Source organism: Daphnia pulicaria, chromosome 5 (genome assembly GCF_021234035.1).
Source record: "Daphnia pulicaria isolate SC F1-1A chromosome 5, SC_F0-13Bv2, whole genome shotgun sequence".
Classification (NCBI taxonomy): Eukaryota; Metazoa; Arthropoda; class Branchiopoda; order Diplostraca; family Daphniidae; genus Daphnia; species Daphnia pulicaria.
The window spans coordinates 6,502,592-6,525,731 of NC_060917.1; the positions used below are offsets into that span (position 1 = coordinate 6,502,592).

A 23,140-nucleotide genomic window follows, 5' to 3' on the forward strand; every position below is an offset into this window, starting at 1 on the left:
GGCGCGAATTTTAGGGCCAGGGGAAGGGAATATCGAAAACTCATTAGTCTCTTTCCTCGGCTCGATGTGGTGGGCCTACCAATTTTACTCCCGAGTGCACCAACACAATTAAACTAAAGAAAATGACCGACAAGAAGCAATCAACCTCGGCTAGAGGCTTTAAACATACATTAGAGTCCATTATGTCTAAATTCGGCCACAAGAAAAGAAAAGTTATGGAAATGTCGATTGACCAACATCTGGCTCCGGACTTGAAAGATTCCCTGTTCGGCAAACTCACAGAAGACCTCATGTTCTACATTTTTCGTTGTCTTACACGTAACTATATTCCTTTTTATTAGTGTGGCAATTGTATTGATTAACTCTGTAAATACGTTGGCTATTCAGTGGATGAATTGAGTCAAATGGCAATCTCCTCAAAGGCCATGGGGAAAGTCATTTACATCTACGTTTTGGGAGAGGATTTCGCCCAAAGAGTCGCTCGCCTATTGACTACCTCGAATCATCACATTTTTCGTCACGTAATTATCACCTAAATGAAATAACAAAAATCAATTTGTGCCACACATTTAACGTTGTTGTGTGAATCGACAGAGTTTCAACGTTGGTCAGCTATTGAAACGCACCAGTTTCCTCTTCACCGTTGATTCCAGACTCAAATTCTTCTACCACCACATTGAAACGGTTACACAAAACTCTCGCACGTAGCTTTAGATTGCCTATTTAAAAAAGTTGACTCCACTTGCAGGTCCAACATTTGGTGGAAAAGAAAGAATCTGCCAACTCATTCGATACACTCCCTTTCGTTGGCGCTGTGTTGCAATCCTTCATCGCCGGATGGGACGAGGGAGAATGTTTCAAGGTGCAAGTTTATATGTGTGTGTGTTATAAGGAGTGGTTTTATTTTTTATTTCCTTTTTTGGCACAGGTTTATACATTCCTGAGCGATCGTCTGTTCCTGTATCGTTCGGTTGGTATAAAACTTTCTAGTTTACCCGTTTCAAATACGTCTAACGACTGAACGCAAATTAGATTTCACGGTTCGTCTGCGATCCACCGGGCACCGACCTCGACAATGAGCTGTTTCTACGCCGAAATTTACGTTTCCTTTTTCTGGATCGATCGGTGACTGATTACGATCGTGCCATCTGGATTGGTTTCATTTCCAATCAAATTGGCACCGCACAATTGGCGAACGTTCTCCTTCTCCTCTACGCTCCTATCGATGCACAAGGTATTAGACACACTTTGCAATCTGCCCGACCACAAACGACTAACAACAAAACTTTTTCCAAGGCAAAATCGATTGGCATTTCGCTTTCCACGTCCGCGCTTTTGAGCAGCACACGTACGTTTTCGTCAAACTTGCGAAAACCATCGGGATCCTTCAATTGATTCCCAATTGGTCACCTTACTTTTCACTGGAAGTCCTCGTCTGGATCTCAAGTAAAGTCCTCGTGCAGGAGACAATTGTCTGGCCTTTGTGTGTGCCCATTAATTGATGTCTTTGTCCCGGTTGACAGACGTGCCAAACTGTTGGTTGCTGCGCTCCTTCTCATCCATTTTGTTGCCTCTCAGCTGTATCGACATGAACTTGGTCGTCGATTATTTTGCTGTCCTCTACAAAAGTGAGCGGGCTTCAACAGCCTCACTCCTCATGGCCCTGACTCTTATGATTTCGCCTCATTTCGCTACCCACAACGCAGGAGCCAGAGTACGTATACAATATCCCTAATTAACAACACACACACACAGGGGTACTTCTAAGGAACAATTAAAAGCCCTTCATCTCTTTCAAGAATGGAATTGTCATCGATAAAACCTGCGTCCATCAGCTGATTTCCAAAATCATCAACAACCCGAAATTGTCTACCGAACGTTACGTCGTCGTTTCCGAACTTTGGAAAGCAGTTCTTACTCTGGCCGATGATTTCGCCAATGCCGTCGTTCAAGGTAATCCTTGCGTGAATATTCACAGTGCCTTTGGTTGCCAAATCTCTATTTTTATTCAAGATGAAAACGCAGGAGCGGATCTCGAAGACGTCAACAACTCGGAAACCATGGATGATTTCAACGATGTGATGGATGCCTGGAAAGATTTGACCGTTATTCTCATGTCCGACTGACATTCTTTATTTTCGTCCGTCCGCCTCTCTAGGCTAAGATATTTTGTCCGCTTGGACGCGATTCTATAGATTGACATGTTCGTTTAAAAAAAAAATGTTTATCAACCCGTATAAGTTAACGTTTTTTAAGTTGTAAGAAAACATCAATATATACGTTCTCTCCAACTAATTGATATTATCAATGCAGACCAGATGGTGAAGCGCCGGCATTCTTGTCAAAACACTGAATTGAAAACTAGAAAAAGAGCCCATGACCTAATCATTTTCTCTTACAATTTCTTCGAACTAGGAGGTTCATGTCAATTCGTTCGCCAGTTGTTGCTGAGCACATGGATGTATCGAATATCGCCTGCAGAGAAAGCAACATCCAAAAACAAATGTTGATCTGCGACTACCAGCAGATCTTACATAAACCTCTCCTTAAACTTTGGTAATCATCTCCATTTCCGAAACAGATTTGACAGACTTGTGGCAACCTCCCAAACATCAACCGGACGTCTGCTTTCCGGTTTGAAATTCAACTTAACAATTATAACCCTATAGCGATATACTTTAACCATTATTAACGTTTGGGTAGTTATTTGAATCCTGACCAATGAACTTTAAACCGAACAATATGGATTATTCGAAAACTCAAAATGGAATTTGTTTACATTTCTGTTTGGAAATGTTCCTTCACGGATTGAGTAAAGGGGTGATGAACAAGAGATAGTAAAATGCCTTGCTGAAAGAAAAAAAATAAATGATCCAGCTGCGCTGCGACTGAGGTCAAAGGTAACTTGAAATACAAGAAGCCATCTTATCATAGTTTACAAATGAACGAAAAAACGCGGAGTAGGATATGCCAGCCAGCAGCTACCAGTCAGGAACAAACATCACCAAACGCCAAGGCCGATCTGATATAAATTCTGAAAACTGCCTTGCTTTCAACATCCAGTAAGCCAACACACTTGGTGTTAAGCGACAGTGTTTTTCCAACCGTCGGACAACCATGCGTCTCTTCTGTTTCTGTCTACTGTTACTCGGTAAGTGATAGAATAGAAACTGAAAAAGAAACCTTTCCTCAATCAATTTGCTAATATTATTAATTTAAATCTGATTAGGTTTGGCAACGAACCAAGTTTTGACAGACTCGACAAGTAAACCTCCATTTCGCGAAGGTATCGAGTATCGATACGAATGGGAGGCGTCAATGGAGAGCGACTCGGGGGTAAACAATCAGGTAGCCACATCGACTTGGCTCAGGGGACAACTTTACGTCATCACCAAAGTTGAAGACACCAAATGGCGATCACTTTTAAAAGTTAGTTTTTTTTTTTCTAAATGATTTAAAAAGAATTTTTCCATTTAACTTGATGTTTTTGTATAGATCAAGAATGTTTCTCTGGCGATGAAGCATGGGGAAAAATCTTCTCAGACTGGCAATTCATTTATCGAATTGACGGAACTTAACGAACAGTTGAGCAAACCGTTTCATCTTCTCTACTCGGGATCCAAAGTTTGTTTCCAAAAAATCAAAAAGTGGAAAGATCATTTGAATCATATTGATTCTCTTTTGCAACAAAAGGTCGAAGGAGCTGCTTTCCCGGATGACAAAGAGCCACTTTGGTCGACCAACTTTAAGCGTTCCATTGCATCGATACTGCAAGTCGATCTATCCGGCATCAACAATTACATTTATAGCGACAAAGAGGTAGTACTTTCCTTGCTTTCTATTATAGGACCAATAGTTTTTATCTTTTTTCCTTTTGAAATGTTTTCAGTTATCGCTGTACGGAAAATGCGAAGTCAACTACTACTCCTCGCCTATGGGTGAGAACCAGCACAGTGTGACAAAGCATCGGGACTTGGATTCGTGCCCAGAGTTGCCACTGGGTCGATGGAGGACTTTTATCGATATGCCCTCGTGTCCCGGAGGAGGACAGCAGGTATAATGAATTAATTATCTCTCTCTTTCCCCTCTACATTCTACTCATCTGCTGCTGATGGTAATATATAGAATGGCTTTTTTTCTGTGTGTTTTTGTTCTATTACACGGATATAGACTGTCGCAGGGTTGACTAGCACGGCTACGTACGTCGTAGCAATCAATCGCGGTTACCCAGAGCTCTTGAAAATCGAATCTTCCGGTGTCGTATGGCTCGATCCCTTCGGCGTCGACAAGTCATCCATGAAGAGCAAAACAAAGTACGTAATTACATGGCATCCATCATTTATAGTCTAATCCCCAACAACTTTTTTGTCCTCTTTTTAATCGATACACAAAACTTGGCTTGATCCTTTTTTTTGACAGTGTCACGCTGCATCTGGAAAAAACGCGACGTTCGACCGAGTCAATCACTCCGGCCAAGTTGGCATTCAAAGACCATTTAAAGTTTGTATTCCAACGCGAGGAAAAGACATTGGACCTGAAAGCGGCACAGAATCTCATGCTGCACCCAGAGTCATTGATCTACGGCCAAGAAAATCTTCGTCGCAGGAGCCAACTCGATCTCATTAATGCCGTCGAGTTTCTATCGGCCGAGTCGTACACTTCGGAACAAAGGATTAGCATGGACGTCCTACCTCTTTCAGCCATCTCATATCAACTGGGATCCTTGGATTATGCTAATGCCAAGGCCCTTTACAAGGAATTAGCCATTGCTCCCAAAAATGAAAAACTCCATTCGGCCAGGTACTCGATTGAATTCATTATATATTCCAACAAAGGAAAGACTTGAAACTTTGCATTTTGTTTAAAACAGAAACATTTTTTTGGATCTGATTTTGCATTCTGGGAGCAACGTCGGTGTTATTCTCATCAGAGATTTGATCCTGGAAGGATCGCTGGATGTATGGAGTGCTGCTCGCCTCGTTGCCTACGCTGGAATTTACGTCAAAGAACCGTCAGAGAAGCTACTGCTGGAATTCCAGCAAATCACCGAAGCCAAAATTTCGGGCGAAGGCGATCAATTGAACGTTTTTAAAAATGCGGCTATTCTGGCCATTGCCAGTCTGGTCGGGAAAACTTGCTCCGCACCCAGAGTCTGTCGAACCGTCAAAATCGACGAGTGGCAAAAGAAATACTACGGCATTATTGCATGTAAGTGGTAATAAGGATTAAAGCGATTTCCCCCCATACTCATTTCCATCCATTAATATTCAGCAAGTTCAAATTCGTTTGCCGATCGAGCTCTTTACGTCCACGCCCTGCAAAATGTCGGTTATGGTCACACACTGAATTCCATGTTGGAAATGGCAATTAAGAGAGCTCCCCTCGATGACGAGAGTGCCAATGACCTGAGGGTCTATATTATCAAAGGTTTAGCTCCGTACAAGACACAAGCCAAAGTAAAAAATGCACATAATTTCAAAATGATGAAATTTTAATCTACAAAACATTTTGGGTGGGGTTTCTAGGTTTGGAATATTTTAGTTCGACTACTCAGAGATGTCAAGGATAGTTTCCGAGTGAGGATCGCTGCTGCTCAAGTGATCCTCGATGAACACGTTACTACAGAAATGTTACAACTGATGCAGCAGTTGCTGTCTAGCGAAAATAACAGCCAAGTGCGTCATTACGTTATTTCGGCTATCAAAACCATCGCCAACAATCACAACCCCTGCAACACTCATGTGTAAGTGACACCGACGTAACTTATACTATTAACGAGCACTGGTATAACGATATCAATCAACAAATAGGAGGGCAAGGGCTAAGCAAATTCTTAATGCGTTTGCTGACGAAAAAATGGCCGCTTCGAGTAGTTCGGCCGAATACGCTTTCGATTTCCTCGACAGCCGTTCCTCATTTGGCAGCCAACTCAATTTGAAGACTACCAATTCGGAATTTGACGATCTTCCCGGTTTTGTGGCCGGTAAAGTTCTCTACTTTGTCAAAGGAGTGACTGTTCAGCCCTTTTCGGTAAAGTACAACATGAAACTAAAAGTAGAAAAGAGGAAATAATTAATGATTTTTACGAATCAATTAACAAGTTCACGGTCCGGATGTCTGGTATGAGGAAATACATTACCAGTGTATTCAGTTCGACCCTACAAAAGGAAGATTTGGTTATGTCCCGTATTGCCGCAACGATGGACGATTTCAATTTTGCACCCAGGAAAGAACTGGGAGTCAGCAGTTTGGACATTGCCTTTAAATTACACGGAGCGACAATCATGTTTTACAATTTCGACAAAAACTTTTTAGCATCGGCGTTGGCATGTAAGAAAATTATTCGAACCAAAAAAGAAATAATAATTAACTTTAATTGAATTCCATTTTAGCTGCTACGAATCTGGAATTTCTTCACGATTTATCTTTTAATATTCAACGCTACGCTACAACGGGCGCTCTACTTTACACTCAACCCAATGGATTAGGTATCCCGGTTTCGTTCATCTTCAGTGCTCCGATCCTCATCTCTTTGAAAGGATCGATAGCGAAAACCAAACAAGCCGGAACAGTTGGTCGCAACATCAACCTCAATTTATAGTATGACTTTTTTTTCATTCCTTCTACGAGATTTTTAATAACCTTTTGATGGTTGTATCACTTAATAGCGGAGAGATATACGGGGATCATGGAATCCTGACTCATTTTACGCCCTTAAACGTTACCCAAGGAGTAGTCCGTAACCGCAAGGCCATTTTCAACGTGCCGCTCAGTTTCGAAGTGATTGTCGACCCTAAAAAAATGCAAACCGACGTCACCATTGTCAACCCTAAAGGTTCTTGTAATTCGAATACTCGTAGTTGGAATAACATTTTTTAATTGCTTTCCTTTAATTCACAGCCACCAATGCCATAGAAATCAGCTCGTTTGGTCGCACGATCCTTACGCTTAGACCGTCCGAGTCTTCGTACGAAAAAGTCAAACGAGCTTGTCCGCAGTGTCTACCTGTGTTTGTAATTTCAAGAAAAGACACAGTTTTAAAAACGGTGAGTTTAGTTGTTATTGAATTCCAAAGAAATCGCTGTTCAAATCCATTATTTAAAAAATAGGAAACTATTGCCAATTTGAGTTCTACCCTTATGGGCACGGAAGCGCATGCTCAAGTGTTCAATTGCGATGGAGGTCGTTCGGTTGGCAAACAAATTCAAACGGTCCTCGAGGCCCTGAATCCACTCAGTATGAACTTCCGGTAAGTTTCAATCAGGGTCTGCTTCTGAAAGGTTCTTTGTATTATTTAAACAGAAAATGTTTGATATAGTGGAAACCTAGCTGGATGGGCATATTTGAGTTTTCTCCAACTGCAGCATCACATGTTTATCCAGCCGGAAGCCCGCCATTGCGGATTTAGGGGTAGGATTTTCAGATCAAGCCATCTTCCCGTCAAGGAGGTATTCAATGAATCATTCATTTGGAAATGAAATAGAACTCTAAAATAAAAACCTTTGAATGAAAGATGAGCTTCCGCTTTAAAATGAAATCGAATGTAAGCGACGATGCGGAAGTGTCTTGGCAGTCGGGAAAAATGTCAGTCAAAATCGAAGTCAACTGGAAAGGAGAAACGGCAACTACGGATCGCAAAGGAGAACTTGACATGACCTACGAATACCGGGTAAGTTATTATTTACTTTTTTCGATCTCGATATGGATCGATATGGATCGATATTTTATCTAAAAGTAACGTTTGAATAAATTACAGAATGCAGGATCACGAAACAACGTCAACGTTCGCGCCTTTGTGGCTCGTTCGCCACAGCTCAACATCCCCAAGGATTTCTTGATATGTCTCAAGGCGGAATCAACATTTCAACCGACGCCTGTCGACGTCATTGACATTTCCAGTTACACCCAACCCCCCGTTGCGCAAGGATCGATTGAATACGTCATGGGAGACGTCTCTTCGTCTACCCAAGTATGTGATAAAGTTTTTACCTTCCCATTGGTTCTCTAATTAGTTGACTCGTTACCTTAAATAGGGTTAAATTAAAGTCGCAATCAAATGTGCATCCTAACAGGTTTATTGGTCTAGTGGACTACGTGTATTTTTACCACTTGCACAAAGGTGTAGAAAATGCATGTAGTCCAATTCAGTGGTTTTGCCGGGAAAAACATTACAACTACAATCTAACGATATTCTTTTTTTTAAACTCTATTCAGTGCCCAACCGATCAATTTCGGTTTAAAATGGGAATCAAGGCCTCAGCTGGCAGCTGGGTGATGCAAAGGAGAAGTGCAGCCAATATTTGGCATTACAAAGAATGCGAAAGGGAAAAGAAAAATCAAAACTGGGCCCCAGGAATCGTTCCTCAAACGGAAGCCTGCTACCGTGCCGCACTCGACTTTACTACGCTTTCAAACTACAATTTCGAGTTCAGATTCGCAGCTGTTCCATTCCAGCTGGAGAAAATGATGGGGAAAGTAGGAGACCTCATCAGTCTGTCCCTTTTGCCTTACTGGAAGGCCGAACCCAACGCCAATTCTGAACAAGTTGGGCAGAGCAAGGAAGTCGGACGTGTGCAAGTCAACGTAACTTTTCTACCGGATAAAGTAGAAGAGGGCCATCAGATGGTCAACTTGCACTGGGCTACTAACAATGTCATCGAACGATACGACCATATCAATATACCCGTTGGCCAATTCCTATTGCCATCGACAAGTATTTCGCAGACGGCTCGGATCGCTTACGAGGGCGACGTCATTCGTAATTGATTTCACCATTACAAATGTAATTTAAAACGTCATTCAAATCTTTTCTCCCTTTATTTTAGCCTCGTGCCTTGTGACGTCACAGTATATCCGGACATTGGACAAATTCAAATTCAACAACACCTTTTCACCTTGTTACACACTAGTCACGAGTGACTGCGGATCAAATCCCCTCTTCGGTGTTTTTGTTCGGCGTACGACCGGACTTTACCCACTGGTAAAAATATTCCTCAAATCTCTAGAATCTTTTCCCTTTTTTTCAATGCGGTTAACTTTAAAAAATAGGCAACAAAAGTACAAGTGGGTGGACATACGATTGAAATCATGCCAGACGAAAGCGGTCGACGAAAGCAATTTACCGTCAGGGCAAACGACCTCGAAATAGATGTATCAAATAATTCATACACTCTACCAGAGGGAAGAGACAATTTCTACGTTTTAAAGTAAGTTAAAAATAAAAGAGAAAAGCAGATTTCGATAGTCATTAACCTTTAAAAATCATAGGGTACGATATCAAGCGCCTATTTACATCATCTCTTCACCTGGAGCTGGACTTTTAGTGCACTACAGCGGGAGTCACGTTGCCGTGTTTCCCACTTGGTTTCACAAAAATCAACACTGTGGATTGTGCGGCAATTTCGACGGGGAGACTGACAGGGAGTGGATCAGCCCACAGGGATGTCCAGTTAACAACGCTACTGTACTGATTGCCTCCTACACTCTGGGACAAACATGCTACCCAAATCAGGAAAAACTTACTTGTCCAGATAGTAACTTACAATAAATCAATTGCCTATCATTCAAGTCAGATATCTTTTAGACATTAATCCAAAGATTATCAACATTTTATTGCAAAAAGTCCTCTGGAAACCCTACAAAAATGCCTATTCATATGTCAATACTCCCAAATGAGGCAGTGGTTTAAAAGACATCCAATACATGATTCAAGTTAAGGCCATGTTATCTTTTCCCTTTTCTTAGTAGGACTTGCTCCATCTGTAGAAGTACACTTACTCATTTCAGATGCATTGCGCTTGAGTTTGACTTTATTTAGCTGGCTTGTAATGTTGCTGTGTGATGTGCTGGATGTTGTGGAACCAGAACTTTGTTTCAACTGATATCCTCTTGAAAGTGAGTTTCTGTAGCCACACAAAGAGTAGTGCACTTCAGAAAATTGCCAATCTATCAAAATATTGAAGAAGAAAAATAAACTTACAGTTTGACTGGTGAAGATGGCTGGTCTACTTCCATTTTGCTTGTCTTGTCTTGAAAACAAGATCGCTGTGACTGGGGCATTGCTACTCTTTTAAACAGTTCCACTAGTTGAGCTTTATTTTGAGATGTTTCCTCATCTAGTTTTACATTTCTCTGTGGATATTAATGTATAACATTTAATGTCAATTTTTGGTTATTGGGTTTATTGGTTTGTTACCTCTCTAAGAATACAGAGAAGCTCTTCTTGTGATAACAATTCTGGGTGAAGCAATTTCCAAGTGTTTTCATGGTCCGAAGCTGACATGACGAAATAATCATTCAGTTTATAAGGTAAATTTTAAGATTTTTTTTCTAGTGTGTGAGTAAAATTATTGTAAATTCTCGTTTTTAAAAATCGTGCACAGACACGTTTCACGTCTTTAGAAATTCACACATACACTGAGTTTGAACATACCCGTCGTCTGCTACGGTTGTTTGTTATTGTTTTGCTTGCAGAAGAGAATGCGACTTCTTCATTTTTTGTCTTTTTGAATCCTTCTCGATGACGGAGATGCTCTCCGAAGAATTTTGAAATATTTTTAAGCAACAACAGCCGCCTCCTGATTTGTCATGTTTTTAAATTTTCGAGAAGAATCGAGTTTCGAAAACACGTTATTAGCAGCTGGTTATTAGTTCTTCTCCTTGTTCTCCATGTCATGAATTCGCTTTCTAAGTTGTTAATGCATGGTTAATGCTTGATTTACGAATATGTTTTAATAGCAGCGTTTTGACTATTTGAGAGTTTTGTTTAATCACGTGAACATATTGTAGTAGTAGGTTTACTATAATCTCCTAAATGTGAGGACAATAACCGAAAGCGCGCTTTTCGTCCGTCGTCTGCTTGATTTCCTCTCTGAGGCTTGAGATCTGACCTGACTGAGTCACTGAGTCCCGAAGACATAAAAGTCGCGCGCTTTGATAATCGCGAATCTTGTTTGAAGCAGTCCCAAGATAACGAATTAACGATGGCTGAAACTGGAGTTCTGGAACTGACTTCGCAAGAGCACTTTGAGACTTTTGTGTAAATATTAACTACAGTAACAGTCAAATTTTTATTCATAATGATTATTTCTATAGAAAAAGTCCTAAACTTGTGGTGATTCACTTCTTTGCTGAATGGGCCTCAGAATGCCAACCTATGAATGAAGTGCTCGATACCTTGTCAAAAGAAGAAGAATTAAAGGTTGAATTTCACATTTAAATATCTTAAAAGTTGTAACAGCTATAATTTGTCTTGTAGGGAGTGATGTTTGCTAAAATCCCAGCTGAAAATTTTCCCAAGATTTCTATGCAGTGTAAGATATCTGCAGTCCCCACCTTCCTTTTCTACTTGGCGGGGAAGCAAGTCGATCGTTTAGATGGTGCCAATGCAGCTAAGCTCACACAAATGGTCAAAAACAATGTAAGCCAAACTTGTTTATTAGCAGGAAAATTGTTTGATTTCAGATTTTGGTAATGTGTTTTCATAGAATTCCAAAGCACAAACTCTTGAAGCTGCTTCTGCCCCTGTTTTGTCTGGAGATGTGAAACCAGTTGAAGCTGTTATAAATACCAAGTCAACTGCTGGAAATTCAGATGAAATCCTGAAAAAGTTAATTAACAAAGCACCTGTTATGTTGTTTATGAAAGGGAATACTGAAAATCCCCAATGTGGTAATATTAAGATATTTATCATAGTCTAGTATGTGTAGGATTCTTATTTAATATTTTCTTAATTTGATTATAAGGATTTAGCAGGCAAGCAGTAGCTATTTTGAAAGAACTAAAAGCAGAATTCGGCACCTTTGACATCTTTACTGATGAGAAAGTAAGGGAAGATTTGAAGATCTACTCAAAGTGGCCAACATATCCTCAGGTAAGATCCTTTTCAACAAGATTGGATGAATGTTTCAACATTATTGATGATCATTCACAGCTTTACATCAAAGGAGAACTAATTGGCGGGCTAGACATCATGAAAGAAATGGTTGCAAGTGGAGATCTGGCTGAAATGTTACCCAAGACTGGCACTTTGGAAGAACGGTAATCGAGCTAAAATGTTACGAGTTGCAGCTCGATGAATCAATAACCATGTGAATGAATTGCAGATTGAAACAGCTGACAAACAAGGCTCCTCTGGTGGCCTTCATTAAAGGCGACCGTCACGTCCCCAAATGTGGATTCACCCGCCAGTTAATTGAAATTCTGAACGATACCAAGTAGGTTCCTTAAAAATATCTCTTTTTGTCTCGATCTCGAATATACCAACCGTCTGTGGTGTATGGTGTAGGTTGCCGTATGAAACTTTTGACATCTTGACTGACGAAGAGGTGAGGCAGGGCTTAAAAACGTTTTCCAACTGGCCCACGTATCCTCAAGTCTACGTCAAGGGCAATCTCGCCGGTGGCTTGGATATTATCAAAGAATTGCGGGAGGGTGGCGAGCTACTGTCAACTTTAAAGGGCGAGTAGAATATTTCACTGCCATAATTAAAGGCTTTTTTTGATCGTTTGTTCGTTCTTTACCTCTCAATATAACATTCTTTTGCGAACATCGAACATGCGAGTGTGAGTTGTTTTTCAGTTAACATTTACGTTCATCTCGGATAGGCTTCTTGGCGACACGAACACCTTTGAGGTTGGTGAATCTTTTTTACACGCTTTTACACGCAACACTTATCAGGTGGCTTTTGTTAATAGAATTAAGCGAAACACAATTTGAAGTTCTTTTTTGTATTGGATACTAATCAATGCGGGATGACAACTATTCAATCTGGTTTCGGATCTTTCCTAATTGTTCAATTTCGCATTCCACGACGTCTCCTTCCTTTGATTTTTTTTTTGTTGTCGAAAGAAAGCCTTAGAAATGTTTCTTAATGGGTAACACAAATACGAAATGTACCTGTAAGAATTGAGGAGGTTTGGCAAATCCACCAGATCCTGGGGGTGTTCCAGTTAAAATTATATCACCAGGAAGCAGTGTGCAAAACCTGGTGGTTATTGTCAACGTATTAACATGAGATTGGTGACATCAAGTTAATAACGTTACATACTTTGACAAAAAGGAAATGCAGTCAAAGACTCCGTGAATGAGCTGATTGGTGTTGCTTGTTTGTTTGATTTGGCCATTGACGCTACATGAAATTTTCAAGTTATGTGGGTCGGGAATTTTGTCAGCTGTAAGGATGTTTGGCCCTATGGGACAGAAGCCATCCATTGTTTTCCCGAGTAGCCACTGACCACCGTTTTTCTTGTGCCAGTCGAGTGCAGTCAAGTCGTTCGCAACTGTGTAGCCGAAAACGTAATCTTTTGCTTCGCTAGCTTCAATATTCTTTCCTTTTTTCCCCAAAACAACGGCCAGTTCGGCTTCCCAAAATACCTCCTGTCAGGATAAAACGAAACATTTAATTTATTAAAATTCTTGAAAGATTGAGTGCAGACATGAAATTTGTGTACATTTTAACCTTTGAAATGTCAGGATTCTTTATTTTGTCAAAAGGTCCAGTAATTGAATTAGAAAACTTTGAGAAAACAAGAGGCTCATCTGGTGGTGCAAATCCCAGTTCTTTACAAGTGTCTCTGTAGTTTAATCCAATACAAAAAATTTTGTCTGGGGATGTTATGGGAGCTAGTAGTTGAACTTTGCTGCAACTTGTTTCTTTATTTGCCAAACTGTTAATTAATTTTCAAAATCTTGTTAACTCTTTGATTGGGATAAATTAATTATTGAGATGAAAAACATACTTGGTTTGAGCTATTTTAATAAGACCATTTCCTCCTAGTTTCCCCAGGGCTTCAACTATTGAGTGACAATTTGGTAACACATCACTAAGGTCAACAATACCTCCACTCTTTTTTTGAAGTCCAATTCGTGTGGCTTTGATCATGTCCTTGAGTAATCTGAACTGAACAAAACGCATTTTTACAAACCTTCAACGATATTTTTTTATCGAGCCTTTTTTAAAGTTCGTTTTTACTACAGTCCTAGTTTAAACTGGAATCGTCTTTTTCTTTTAAATAATTACGTTGTGAAAATTCTAGGAACGAGGACAAACTACTTTTCTTCATATGTTGTGGTGGAAGTGGAGTATAGTGACTATTTTGACTGCAGACGACTCGTTTGTTTTTCTTTGTTTTTGAATTAGCGAGCAATAGATGGCGTTTATTTTGCGTTTATTTCAAAATGACATTTTTCTATTTCGCTCGATTTAATCTACAACAAGTTTCTGTTTTAAGCTTTGTTGATTGTTTTCTAAATTTCGTAGCTATGCTTGATAATGAAAAGAAACTGAAACTACGAAATTTTTATTTAACGTAGCGGATCTAAAGGCATTTATTTCATTTTTCGGCTTCTTCACACTTGAATAGAAATCACATGATTTGGTTACGAATGATTCCGATTTTTTCCACTTCGCATTCCACGACGTCACCTTTCTGGAAAAAATATGGAAAATTTCGATTGACAAGCTGAATTTTTTTTTTTTTATGGATAGTAAGGGAAAACCTTGAGAAACAGGGGAGGCTTGGCAAAAGCTCCAACTCCAGGAGGGGTCCCAGTAAGAATAATATCACCGGGCAGCAATGTGCAAAACCTTAGAAAAGATTTGAAATTGTCTAGTGAAATATTCTTTTAAAAATAATTTTTGAGATGGATGTGAGAATACTTTGATAGCCAAGCAACGCAATCGTAAACTCCGTGAACAAGTTGAGATGTTGAGCTGTTCTGTTTGAGCTCTCCATTGACACGACATGAAATGGCGAGTTTGTGAGGATCCGGGATCTCGTCAGCTGTTACAATGCAAGGCCCCAAAGGACAGAAACCGTCCATGGCTTTTCCAAGAAGCCACTGCCCTCCATTTTTGTTGAACTGCCAATCTCGAGCTGTCACGTCGTGAGCCACTGTGAACCCAAATATGTGGGCCTTTGCCTCAGTTGGATCAATGTTTTTACCTTGCTTTCCAATGATGACAGCCAACTCAGCTTCCCAGTCCAATTCCTTTTACCATGCCAAGTTCACAAATTTGAATTATGGATAACTGACTGACTGGTGAAAAATAGAGTTTACCTTGGTCACTTCTGGGTAAGGGATGCCATCAAAAGGGCCCACAATACAGCTGGGGAATTTGCTGAAGAAAATGGGTTCTGCTGGTACAGGCTTCCCGGTTTCTTCGCAGTGATCTCTGTAATTCAATCCAACACAAGCCACTTTGCTGGGTGATGTGATGGGAGCCATTATCTCACATTGGTCGTAGTCTCTTTCATCACCAGTCAAACTTGGAAGGCAAACTTTTGTTATTCTCTAAAACTGGCTGTTGTAAATTTCATTTTGAATAATTCATTACTTTTGTGTGGCTCTGTCCACCAAGCCCTTGGATCCCAATTTGGTCAAGGCATCGATCAGAGAGCGACTACTGGGCAAGGCTTTGCTAAGGTCCACTATTTTGCCGTTCGTTTTTTGCAGTCCAACTCGGGTGACCTTAGTCAAATCGTTCAACAGTCTGAACTGTATGAACCGCATTCTGTTTTTCTTGGAAGGTGAAACTAAGAAAAGAAAATTTTTTGGGGGGAGATTGTACTTTTTTCTCTGCTGTAAACGAGAGAGGTTGTCGCAGCAGACGACGAATGGAAACGAATGTTTTGATTGTGACTTTGGTTTGAACCCAGGAGATGGAAGCACTGCTCTTTTGATTATGACTGGCGATTTTTCTTGTTTTTTTTTTATGTTCACGGAAAGTGTGTCTGGATCGTTTGACAGCCATCAATCGACAGCCGAGAATCGTTAACACTTATTTATTTGATTTCCGTCCTTAATGAAAAACCGTAATGCGTTTGCAGTAGTAAACAAGTTTCTTTATTACTCTTTATATCTATCAAGAATGTTGCGCACGTTCTCTCTTCATATCACTGCGTTTCGGATGATTCCAATGCTTTCCACTTCGCACTCGACCACGTCGCCTTTCTATAATAAAGAGTCAAGTTTTATGACGACGGATTTATTGCCAAATAAATAAAAGAAAACGGACGAAATATGTGCATACTTTTAAGAATTGAGGGCTTGGCTTGGCAAACACTCCGACTCCGGGAGGTGTTCCAGTTAGAATAATATCACCGGGCAGTAACGTGCAAAACCTTTTAGAAGAGAAAAAGATTTGCATCAAATTGTCTCGTTTCCGATCGAGAGAGGCTGAGAATTTTACTTTGAAAGCCAAGCGACGCAATCGTAAACTCCGTGAACAAGTTGAGATGTTGAGCTGTTTTGTTTGAGCTCTCCATTGACACGACATGAAATGGCGAGTTTGTGTGGATCGCGGATTTCGTCAGCTGTTACAATGCAAGGTCCGATCGGACAGAAGCCATCCATGGCTTTTCCCAGGAGCCACTGGCCTCCGTTTTTCTTGAGTTGCCAATCTCTCGCCGTCACGTCGTGGGCCACTGTGAATCCGAAAATATAGTCCTTGGCCATGGAGGCTTGAATGTTTTTCCCCTTTTTGCCAATGACGACAGCCAGTTCTGCTTCCCAATCCAGCTCCTATTTGAACGTAATAACAGTAAATATGTCGTCAGCACTCTCGGCTGGATATCGATCGTGGCATCTTCACACATAGTATAATAGATACCGTAGACATGTCGGTTGGGTAGGGAATGTCGTCAAAAGGGCCGATAATGCAGCTGGGGAATTTGCAGAAAACGAGTGGCTCCAGAGGGATGGGCGCCCCTTGTTCCTCGCAGTGATCCTTGTAATTCATTCCAATACAGGCGACCTTGTCTGGAGACGTGATGGGAGCCAAAAGTTGATATTTCGACTGCTCCAACTCCAGCACTTTTCGATTTTCCAAACTGGGCAATGGCATTCGTTTGTGTTTTTATTATGATGATTATTGTTGTCGAAATGATTATTTCAAAAGGGAGTAGAGAGAAACTTTGGTCTGAGAAATGTTGATGATACCTGGCTGCTGCTGTGGCTGCTGCATCAATGACACCCTGGCTGCCCAATTTGGCCAGAGCATTCGCCAAGTTGATGGGCTGGTCCAATGCCTCGGTCAGGTCCAGCACGGTGCCATTGTCTACATTCTGAATGCCAACTCGAATTGTTTCTTGTGAGTCATCCAACGAACGAAATTGAACGAACCGCATTCTTTCTTTCTTTTTTCTTTTCGAGCTGCTATAGTCAAATCACTCGTCAAACGATGATGATGGCCAGTTGCGAAGGGGAAAAAGTGTCTCGAGAGACGAAAGGAAGAAGCACCTCACTGACTGTGCAAATGTACTGATGACTTTCAACTCGATTTAGGTCACACTGGATACTCTTTCGTGTCTAATAGTAATATCCAGAACACAACCAAAATACCTTTTCGGTTGTGTGTGTTGTTGACTGCTAGAGTCAAAGTTTGTTACGTGACGTGAATGGTAGGCGTGTTTATTTATCCCGATTCGTTTTCATCGCCGTCGACTAGATGGCACTTTGAATTGAATTTTGGACTGATGGACTTTTCTTTTTTTCACGACCGGGAGAGTAAGACTGTTTGTACTTTTTGAGAGATCGAATGCATGCCTTTTTGCTACGCTGTACCGATCACACAAGTCGAAAACAGTTTTCGACCGGTCATTGAAGTCAAAGTTATGAGCTGCTGGGCTCATCCACCGCGCGGTAGCTGTTGATGGTTGGTTCCGTTTAACTGCCCCTTGCACGCTCAGCATTTGTAAACGACAAGTTTGACTCATCCAGTCCAGTTCAGTCTAGTCGTTTGCATTCACCGTTAGACAGTTAACAGCCAACTCTTGTATCTTTCCACCTTTTTATTTTATTTTATTTATTTTCTTTCCCCTTTTTACAGAAATAGCTTAGACATCGCCCATGTCGTAACTGTAAGGATACAGACCCAGCTCTTTTTTTTTTTCTTTTTTTGTGTGCATACAGATTATGTATAAATAGGAGGAGGGATCAACAGCAGGACAAATTAACGATAATTACTGCAGTGGTCGTCATTTTGCGGACTTGTAGTAGTACTTTTTCTTCCTCTTTTTCCGATTGGAATGGTTGGTGCCATTATTCCTCCTGTTACTGGCGACGATGTCTGACATGTCGCGAAGGCGCCGTCGCCACGGCCACCAGAGCAGCTTCTTGGCCAGCGAGTCACGTATGTCGCGCCAGGCTCTGCGCAACATGAGATTTCCGTCGACGTAGCCCATTTCACTGTAGAGGCTCTGCTGGTCTTGCTGGACTTTGTCAATTAAACGCTCCAGTGGACCGTTGGTCTTTGAATAGGATTTGCCCTGGCCAAAGCCGGTCTTGCCCACCGTCAACGGGATCAGGAAGATAAAGGCCAGGTAAATGGTTCCGCCCGGCGTCAACGGGTTGAATGTGCTCAATCCGCGTCCGACTGAACCCTGGCGATGTTGGTGGTGGCGGCGGCTCTGCTTCTCCGACTGTGATCTCCCGATCAATTCGTTGCTCTCGTCGTCGTCGTCATCAATCCTGGAGATGATTGGTTTTTATGATTAGACACTCAGACAGCACGCAAATCGTATTAGGACGAGTACAAAAAACTCCCGCCAACAACGGTCTCAACATTTGATTGAGCGCCGACCGTTAAATGAAGATTGAGCAGACAAGGAAGTGTCACAAGTGTGTAGGGTCGTTAACATTGGTATGCTATAGTGGTCGTAGGGAGTAGACGAATATACTAGGAAAAAGAAGTGTTGCTGCATGCATACATCAGCGGATTCAATCAAACGACCCATCAGAGTGGAAACGGATTTTCATAATGAATGCGTCATACATTACAGAACAAGTGCTGTTGTATATGTAGTTGTTGTTCCGCTCGCATCCTAACTTTTCGTTCACGCTTCGACTCATCTACTTTACTTGAAATCTAAAGCCAATTGGACTAGTTGCTTTGTACAATTGATTTACGCACATTTGAAACTAGAACTGGCGTGTCTATTTCTAAGAAAACTGGGACCCCCGCAAATGGAACTCGATTTCTTTGAATTTCTTAAAAGTTGCAACATCCATCGACAGACTGCATAGGCTGTCGCAATTAAGAACTGACTGGGTTTTTCTATTGTGTGTGATGGTGATTGGTGAGCCATCATCACGCGGCGAGGTTAATCCGAGTGTCAAATACCGCATCAGTGGGAGGATATCATTGGCGGCGCATAGCACTGGTATTAGGAGCTATTCTAGCCAAACCGGAATGTTGGTCAAGGATGTTGTGGTTCTCTCTTTGATGGCGCGTGTTTGCATGCGTTTTTTTTTATTCCGAGTAGCGAAGAGGACAGACAGAATATCCTCTTCAAATGTGTTAGACAAAAGAAAAAGCGATTCGTCATATTCGTGCTTCTTCTTTTTATTTTTAAATAGTTTTCAAATGAATTGAACTACTGAACAGAATTTAATGGAAACCCCCCAAATGGCGACATGAAACTGTTTTTTATTTACTTTTCTTTGGCGTGTTCGTATTCACCAACGTGAATGTTTTTATCAAAACAAATTCTTTTGATATTAGACAACCCATGTAGACATTTTTTCCCCTCTTTTGGTCACTAACTATTTGATGGCGTTTTGATGTTTTGGCCAACTTAAAAAAAGGAGCGAAACATTTCTGACTTACCCTCCACCGCTGTCGTCGTTCATGTTGTTGTACGGACGAAATACAGGATGTGTCTCTTTCACTTTATTCCGAGCGGAATGATCGGCAAACGTTTGATATTCTCCGATGTAAAACTCTGCCGTGACCCCTGGGAGGATGTAGGACTTTGAGACGATGAATGTTAAAAGCACAAAGGCCGTCACCATCACTGGGTGGGAATATCGGATGGTCGTCATGATTGTCCATCCATCAGGCCGAAGCTGTTGCAACTTGCTGCAGCGAATTTCAATGAGCCAAGACTGCACGATGAAATATGGAAAAAAAAGGTCTCGACGATTCTTTGTCTGAACACGGACTGCAACTGGTTACACATTTCCATTCGGTTTCTATTGGATCATCCGAGCGATGGAGTGCGGTGGGTGGTGGTGGTGGTGTAACTACTCCCCCACCTGCTCTTCTTCTTCTTCCGTCCTCTTGTTTCGTTCTTCCTCTTGTCTTTTTTTCCTTTTTGTCGTTTCCATCCGATTGCCGTTGGGCCAACAGAATTTTGATCTCGTGAACTTTATTCGTCCCCGGAAATGTTCAGCGATTCGGGTTGCTGCTTATTGCTTTTACACGATTGAATTATGTAGATTTCTGCTTGTTGTTATCGATTTCTCTGTTCCTCCTCTTTCGTCTCGTCTTTGCTGCTTATGGCCGTTTCCAAGACGACAAGAAAAGAATAAAAGAACCCACCCGTTCTTTACCCCCCGCTGATGCAGTGGTGGTGGTGGTTGTTGAGTGGGTAGGAAGAAGGTTGAGCTCGAGTGATCAGCGCCAAGCCCATCGTCATGTCGTCTAGTGTTGTAGAATTATCCATGTCGGTTAAATCGGGCAAGAGATAGTGAAGAGCAGAAGAAAGAAAAAGAAGGTTCTGGTGTGGCTGACGTTCGTTCACGGCCACTGATCGGCCTAATAGTGAGTCACACACACAGACACACAGTGCGCGGTTAGACGAATGTAACGGGAAACTGTTCACGGGCAGAAGAGAACCAGGCAGCAGAATAAGTCACTAAATAATAACCAAAAAAGAAAAAGAGAAGAGGAAAATAATAAAAGATGATGATGAGCCAGCTAGAAATGACAGTCGCAGTCTGTAGTAGCCAGTACTTATACAAAGAATAAGAGAGAGAGATGACGATGAGTGAGATTGAGACGAGGTAAAAAACGAAACAATAATAATAACTGTGATAGTACACCGACTGACGCCATACTGGGAGATGCGACTATTGTTGCAGTGTGTTTGCTATCAGTTGCGCAACCGACGACACTGGGCATCACGATGATGTCGCCTATCGTCCCACTTGTACGTTTCCCTTTTTATTTCTATTTTTTCTTCATGCCCAATTGTTGCAACAAGAATTTCCGCTTCATCTTCTTGTTCTCTTGTCTTGGATGCTCGACCAATCACTTAGGATCGGCTAAATTTCATCGACGGCAACGACCCTATCTGTCCATGGACGCGTACAGAAAGAAACCGAGAAAAACGGGGTAGAAATGCGCAGCGAGCGGGAGGCAACGGGACGTACAGTACATCAGTACACAATGGTTTCATTATGCTAAAAGTAGCTATCCGTTTCCGGCCTTGGCCCTCCTCAAAACTAAAATTCCTTGGACCAAACGATCTAGTGGCAGGGAATATAAGAGACTTTTATTGTTATGATTATTATTATTCTCTATTATAGTATTATGTATTTCGTTCGCCGGAGATGGCCAATCTCCGTCGAACGTTATTGGAGGTTTTTCTCGTTGAATTGATTAAATTGTTTCAAAATTTCGAAACTTTTTTTTGGGAGAATGACAAATTGTCGTGGCCAGTAGATTTCAATTGGATTTTGTTTCGTTTCAAGCGCCCCGTGATGAAATTCAATGAAAATCGACTCGATGGTTCATTGGGTTTGAGCCATTTGTTTCAGTTGACGGTGCCAAGTGTGCTTGCGTTATTATTTTTCGACGTCTAAATAAATATATGGAAGTGGAGGGGTGGGTGGCGTCATTCCCTCCATTTGCCAGCGGGCAAACGGCTGCTGCCGGATGATAAGCTTCTTTTTTGTTGTTATTTTGGATGGGGATTTTTCTTTTTTGTCTTTGATGGTTGATGAAATGTAACCAATAACTCGGGCGGCTATCGTCGCCGAGGCGTTGCTCTTTTGTTTCTGCTTGTTGGCTGGGAAGAGGCTCAGCCCATCGGAAGGATCGAATGACACGGCAATTCATCAATTGCAATCCAAATCCTCTTCCAAGAGAGTGTTGCTGCCGTCTTCCTTTTCTCTGCCGGCTGATAATGGCGAATTGTGCCATTTCCGAATCGATTTCAATGGAAACTACCCAGCAGTTTTATTATCCTTCGAGCGATGATTGTTTTTTTCCCCTTTTTCGCCAGTCGAAAACACAAAAGAGAGCTCCTTCTTCTTTTCGTGCCACCCAATGCGTCTCTCATATAGCCACTGTCATCCATCACGCTGGCCCGTTCGCCAAAAGCTTTGAGCTCCCACCAAGTTGGGAGATAACGGCGCGTGCGGGAGTGAGGGGGCTCTACGCTTTTTGCTTTTGGCAAACACAAGTTTTCTGTTTTTTTTTTTATGATTTGCTTCATATCATTGAGGGTCGACCCGATTATGTGGTGTCGGCCAGACTCTTCCCTCGCCGATATCAAACCAAAAAGCGCCACACACATTTTGTGCAAACGTTAATGGAAGACAAACAATTGACGTAATAGACAGAGAGAGGAGAGAGAGACCAATTATCTGGCCGTTTTATTCCTTTTGTGTGTGTCTGTGTATTTGTGTCTATTACACAACGCCAGATGGAGCTGTTCCTTTTTTGTTGTCTTTTCTCTGAGCCAGAGAAGTGAGAGACGACGACAAGTGTAATCGATGGCATGTGAAGAGAGCTGCACCACCACTATGGGAAAATCTGATTCTATAAATACCTCGGCCTATATACTATCACCGTAATAATAGTTGGTACAAAGTGAGTGTCTTGCTGGATGTTTAGGCAATAGACGACAGGAGTAGGGAAGGTGTCCTATAAAATAGAAATAGCCCCGGCTCTTTTATTATTTCTTCTTCTTTTAAAGAAAAACGAACTGCACTTTGTGAACAAGAAAATCTGTTGAAGGCGCCATCTTTCCAACCGTGGTGGCAGTGGCGTAGATTTGTGTTTGTTTTGACAGGTGCCGTCGTTTCTTTTTCCCCCTTTTTTTATGTGTTAACACATTGCTGCCCCGCTGGTGAAAGACGTGGGCCGGCCGATTGTTGTAGGTCGGCGTGTGGACTAAAAGGAAGGAAGGAAGTCTCCACATTGTTGATTCAGTTGCCGCCAGTTCTCTTCTTCTTTCCTATTACAATCCCAACTTACTTATTCAATTTGTGTTTGTCTTGAAATTCTCATTCTTTTCCTATCTTTTTTGTTCTGAAATGATCCCCTCCCAGCAGAAGAGAAGCCCAACATGACAGAAAAAGTAAAGACGTTTTTCCTCTTCGGCTGGGTTCTTTTTTGTGTCGCGCCCTT

The 23,140-nt window shown here is 41.5% G+C and overlaps 8 protein-coding genes across 11 annotated transcripts; 3 read left to right on the forward strand and 5 right to left on the reverse strand.

The window, feature by feature from the left end:
• Window positions 1-30: 30 nt before the first annotated feature.
• On the forward strand, window positions 31-2,291 carry LOC124340521 (F-box only protein 47-like). Its single transcript, XM_046793101.1, has 10 exons — window positions 31-318; window positions 388-521; window positions 595-684; window positions 749-862; window positions 929-970; window positions 1,033-1,234; window positions 1,297-1,446; window positions 1,524-1,714; window positions 1,800-1,953; window positions 2,014-2,291. The coding sequence occupies exons 1-10, from the start codon at window positions 123-125 to the stop codon at window positions 2,124-2,126; spliced, it is 1,386 nt and encodes a 461-aa protein (XP_046649057.1). The 5' UTR covers window positions 31-122; the 3' UTR covers window positions 2,127-2,291.
• Window positions 2,292-3,043: 752 nt separating this feature from the next.
• On the forward strand, window positions 3,044-9,716 carry LOC124340483. The gene is made up of 23 exons (XM_046793019.1): window positions 3,044-3,151; window positions 3,230-3,429; window positions 3,496-3,624; window positions 3,694-3,819; window positions 3,890-4,054; window positions 4,171-4,313; window positions 4,420-4,800; window positions 4,871-5,208; window positions 5,272-5,456; window positions 5,526-5,743; window positions 5,811-6,030; window positions 6,102-6,330; window positions 6,393-6,600; window positions 6,669-6,835; window positions 6,901-7,046; window positions 7,110-7,249; window positions 7,319-7,448; window positions 7,514-7,669; window positions 7,757-7,969; window positions 8,215-8,758; window positions 8,826-8,980; window positions 9,049-9,206; window positions 9,268-9,716. Exons 1-23 carry the CDS (start codon window positions 3,118-3,120, stop codon window positions 9,545-9,547), a joined length of 4,665 nt encoding a protein of 1,554 aa, XP_046648975.1. The 5' UTR covers window positions 3,044-3,117; the 3' UTR covers window positions 9,548-9,716.
• On the reverse strand, window positions 9,591-10,459 carry LOC124340569 (ashwin-like). Of its 2 annotated transcripts, none has more exons than XM_046793162.1 (3): window positions 10,196-10,459; window positions 9,980-10,131; window positions 9,591-9,908 (listed from the first exon to the last, which is right to left on the reverse strand). In XM_046793162.1, the coding sequence occupies exons 1-3, from the start codon at window positions 10,280-10,282 to the stop codon at window positions 9,713-9,715; spliced, it is 435 nt and encodes a 144-aa protein (XP_046649118.1). In that variant the 5' UTR covers window positions 10,283-10,459; the 3' UTR covers window positions 9,591-9,712. The 2 variants fall into 2 exon arrangements, with proteins under 2 accessions (XP_046649118.1, XP_046649119.1); XM_046793163.1 differs by having other exon boundaries at window positions 9,591-9,902; window positions 10,196-10,455.
• Window positions 10,460-10,849: 390 nt separating this feature from the next.
• LOC124340537 (glutaredoxin-3-like) lies at window positions 10,850-12,558 on the forward strand. Its single transcript, XM_046793124.1, has 8 exons — window positions 10,850-11,038; window positions 11,095-11,200; window positions 11,258-11,419; window positions 11,487-11,670; window positions 11,745-11,872; window positions 11,933-12,039; window positions 12,105-12,215; window positions 12,287-12,558. The coding sequence occupies exons 1-8, from the start codon at window positions 10,983-10,985 to the stop codon at window positions 12,465-12,467; spliced, it is 1,035 nt and encodes a 344-aa protein (XP_046649080.1). The 5' UTR covers window positions 10,850-10,982; the 3' UTR covers window positions 12,468-12,558.
• A 154-nt stretch (window positions 12,559-12,712) lies between these two features.
• Window positions 12,713-14,076, reverse strand: LOC124340548 (fumarylacetoacetate hydrolase domain-containing protein 2-like). Of its 2 annotated transcripts, XM_046793139.1 has the most exons (6): window positions 14,021-14,062; window positions 13,740-13,900; window positions 13,460-13,667; window positions 13,049-13,377; window positions 12,898-12,985; window positions 12,713-12,822 (listed from the first exon to the last, which is right to left on the reverse strand). In XM_046793139.1, exons 2-6 carry the CDS (start codon window positions 13,880-13,882, stop codon window positions 12,760-12,762), a joined length of 831 nt encoding a protein of 276 aa, XP_046649095.1. In that variant the 5' UTR covers window positions 13,883-13,900; window positions 14,021-14,062; the 3' UTR covers window positions 12,713-12,759. The 2 variants fall into 2 exon arrangements, with proteins under 2 accessions (XP_046649095.1, XP_046649094.1); XM_046793138.1 differs by having other exon boundaries at window positions 13,740-14,076.
• Window positions 14,077-14,284: 208 nt separating this feature from the next.
• LOC124340547 (fumarylacetoacetate hydrolase domain-containing protein 2-like) lies at window positions 14,285-15,622 on the reverse strand. The gene is made up of 5 exons (XM_046793137.1): window positions 15,338-15,622; window positions 15,061-15,268; window positions 14,660-14,991; window positions 14,500-14,587; window positions 14,285-14,429 (listed from the first exon to the last, which is right to left on the reverse strand). Exons 1-5 carry the CDS (start codon window positions 15,511-15,513, stop codon window positions 14,367-14,369), a joined length of 867 nt encoding a protein of 288 aa, XP_046649093.1. The 5' UTR covers window positions 15,514-15,622; the 3' UTR covers window positions 14,285-14,366.
• Window positions 15,623-15,828: 206 nt separating this feature from the next.
• LOC124340544 (fumarylacetoacetate hydrolase domain-containing protein 2A-like) lies at window positions 15,829-17,373 on the reverse strand. 2 transcript variants are annotated; one of them, XM_046793132.1, is made up of 5 exons: window positions 16,942-17,373; window positions 16,613-16,832; window positions 16,193-16,524; window positions 16,034-16,124; window positions 15,829-15,954 (listed from the first exon to the last, which is right to left on the reverse strand). In XM_046793132.1, the coding sequence occupies exons 1-5, from the start codon at window positions 17,127-17,129 to the stop codon at window positions 15,892-15,894; spliced, it is 894 nt and encodes a 297-aa protein (XP_046649088.1). In that variant the 5' UTR covers window positions 17,130-17,373; the 3' UTR covers window positions 15,829-15,891. The 2 variants fall into 2 exon arrangements, with proteins under 2 accessions (XP_046649088.1, XP_046649089.1); XM_046793133.1 differs by having other exon boundaries at window positions 16,613-16,836; window positions 16,942-17,069.
• Window positions 17,374-17,505: 132 nt separating this feature from the next.
• On the reverse strand, window positions 17,506-19,994 carry LOC124340553. Its single transcript, XM_046793145.1, has 2 exons — window positions 19,610-19,994; window positions 17,506-18,471 (listed from the first exon to the last, which is right to left on the reverse strand). Exons 1-2 carry the CDS (start codon window positions 19,822-19,824, stop codon window positions 17,979-17,981), a joined length of 708 nt encoding a protein of 235 aa, XP_046649101.1. The 5' UTR covers window positions 19,825-19,994; the 3' UTR covers window positions 17,506-17,978.
• Window positions 19,995-23,140: the final 3,146 nt, after the last annotated feature.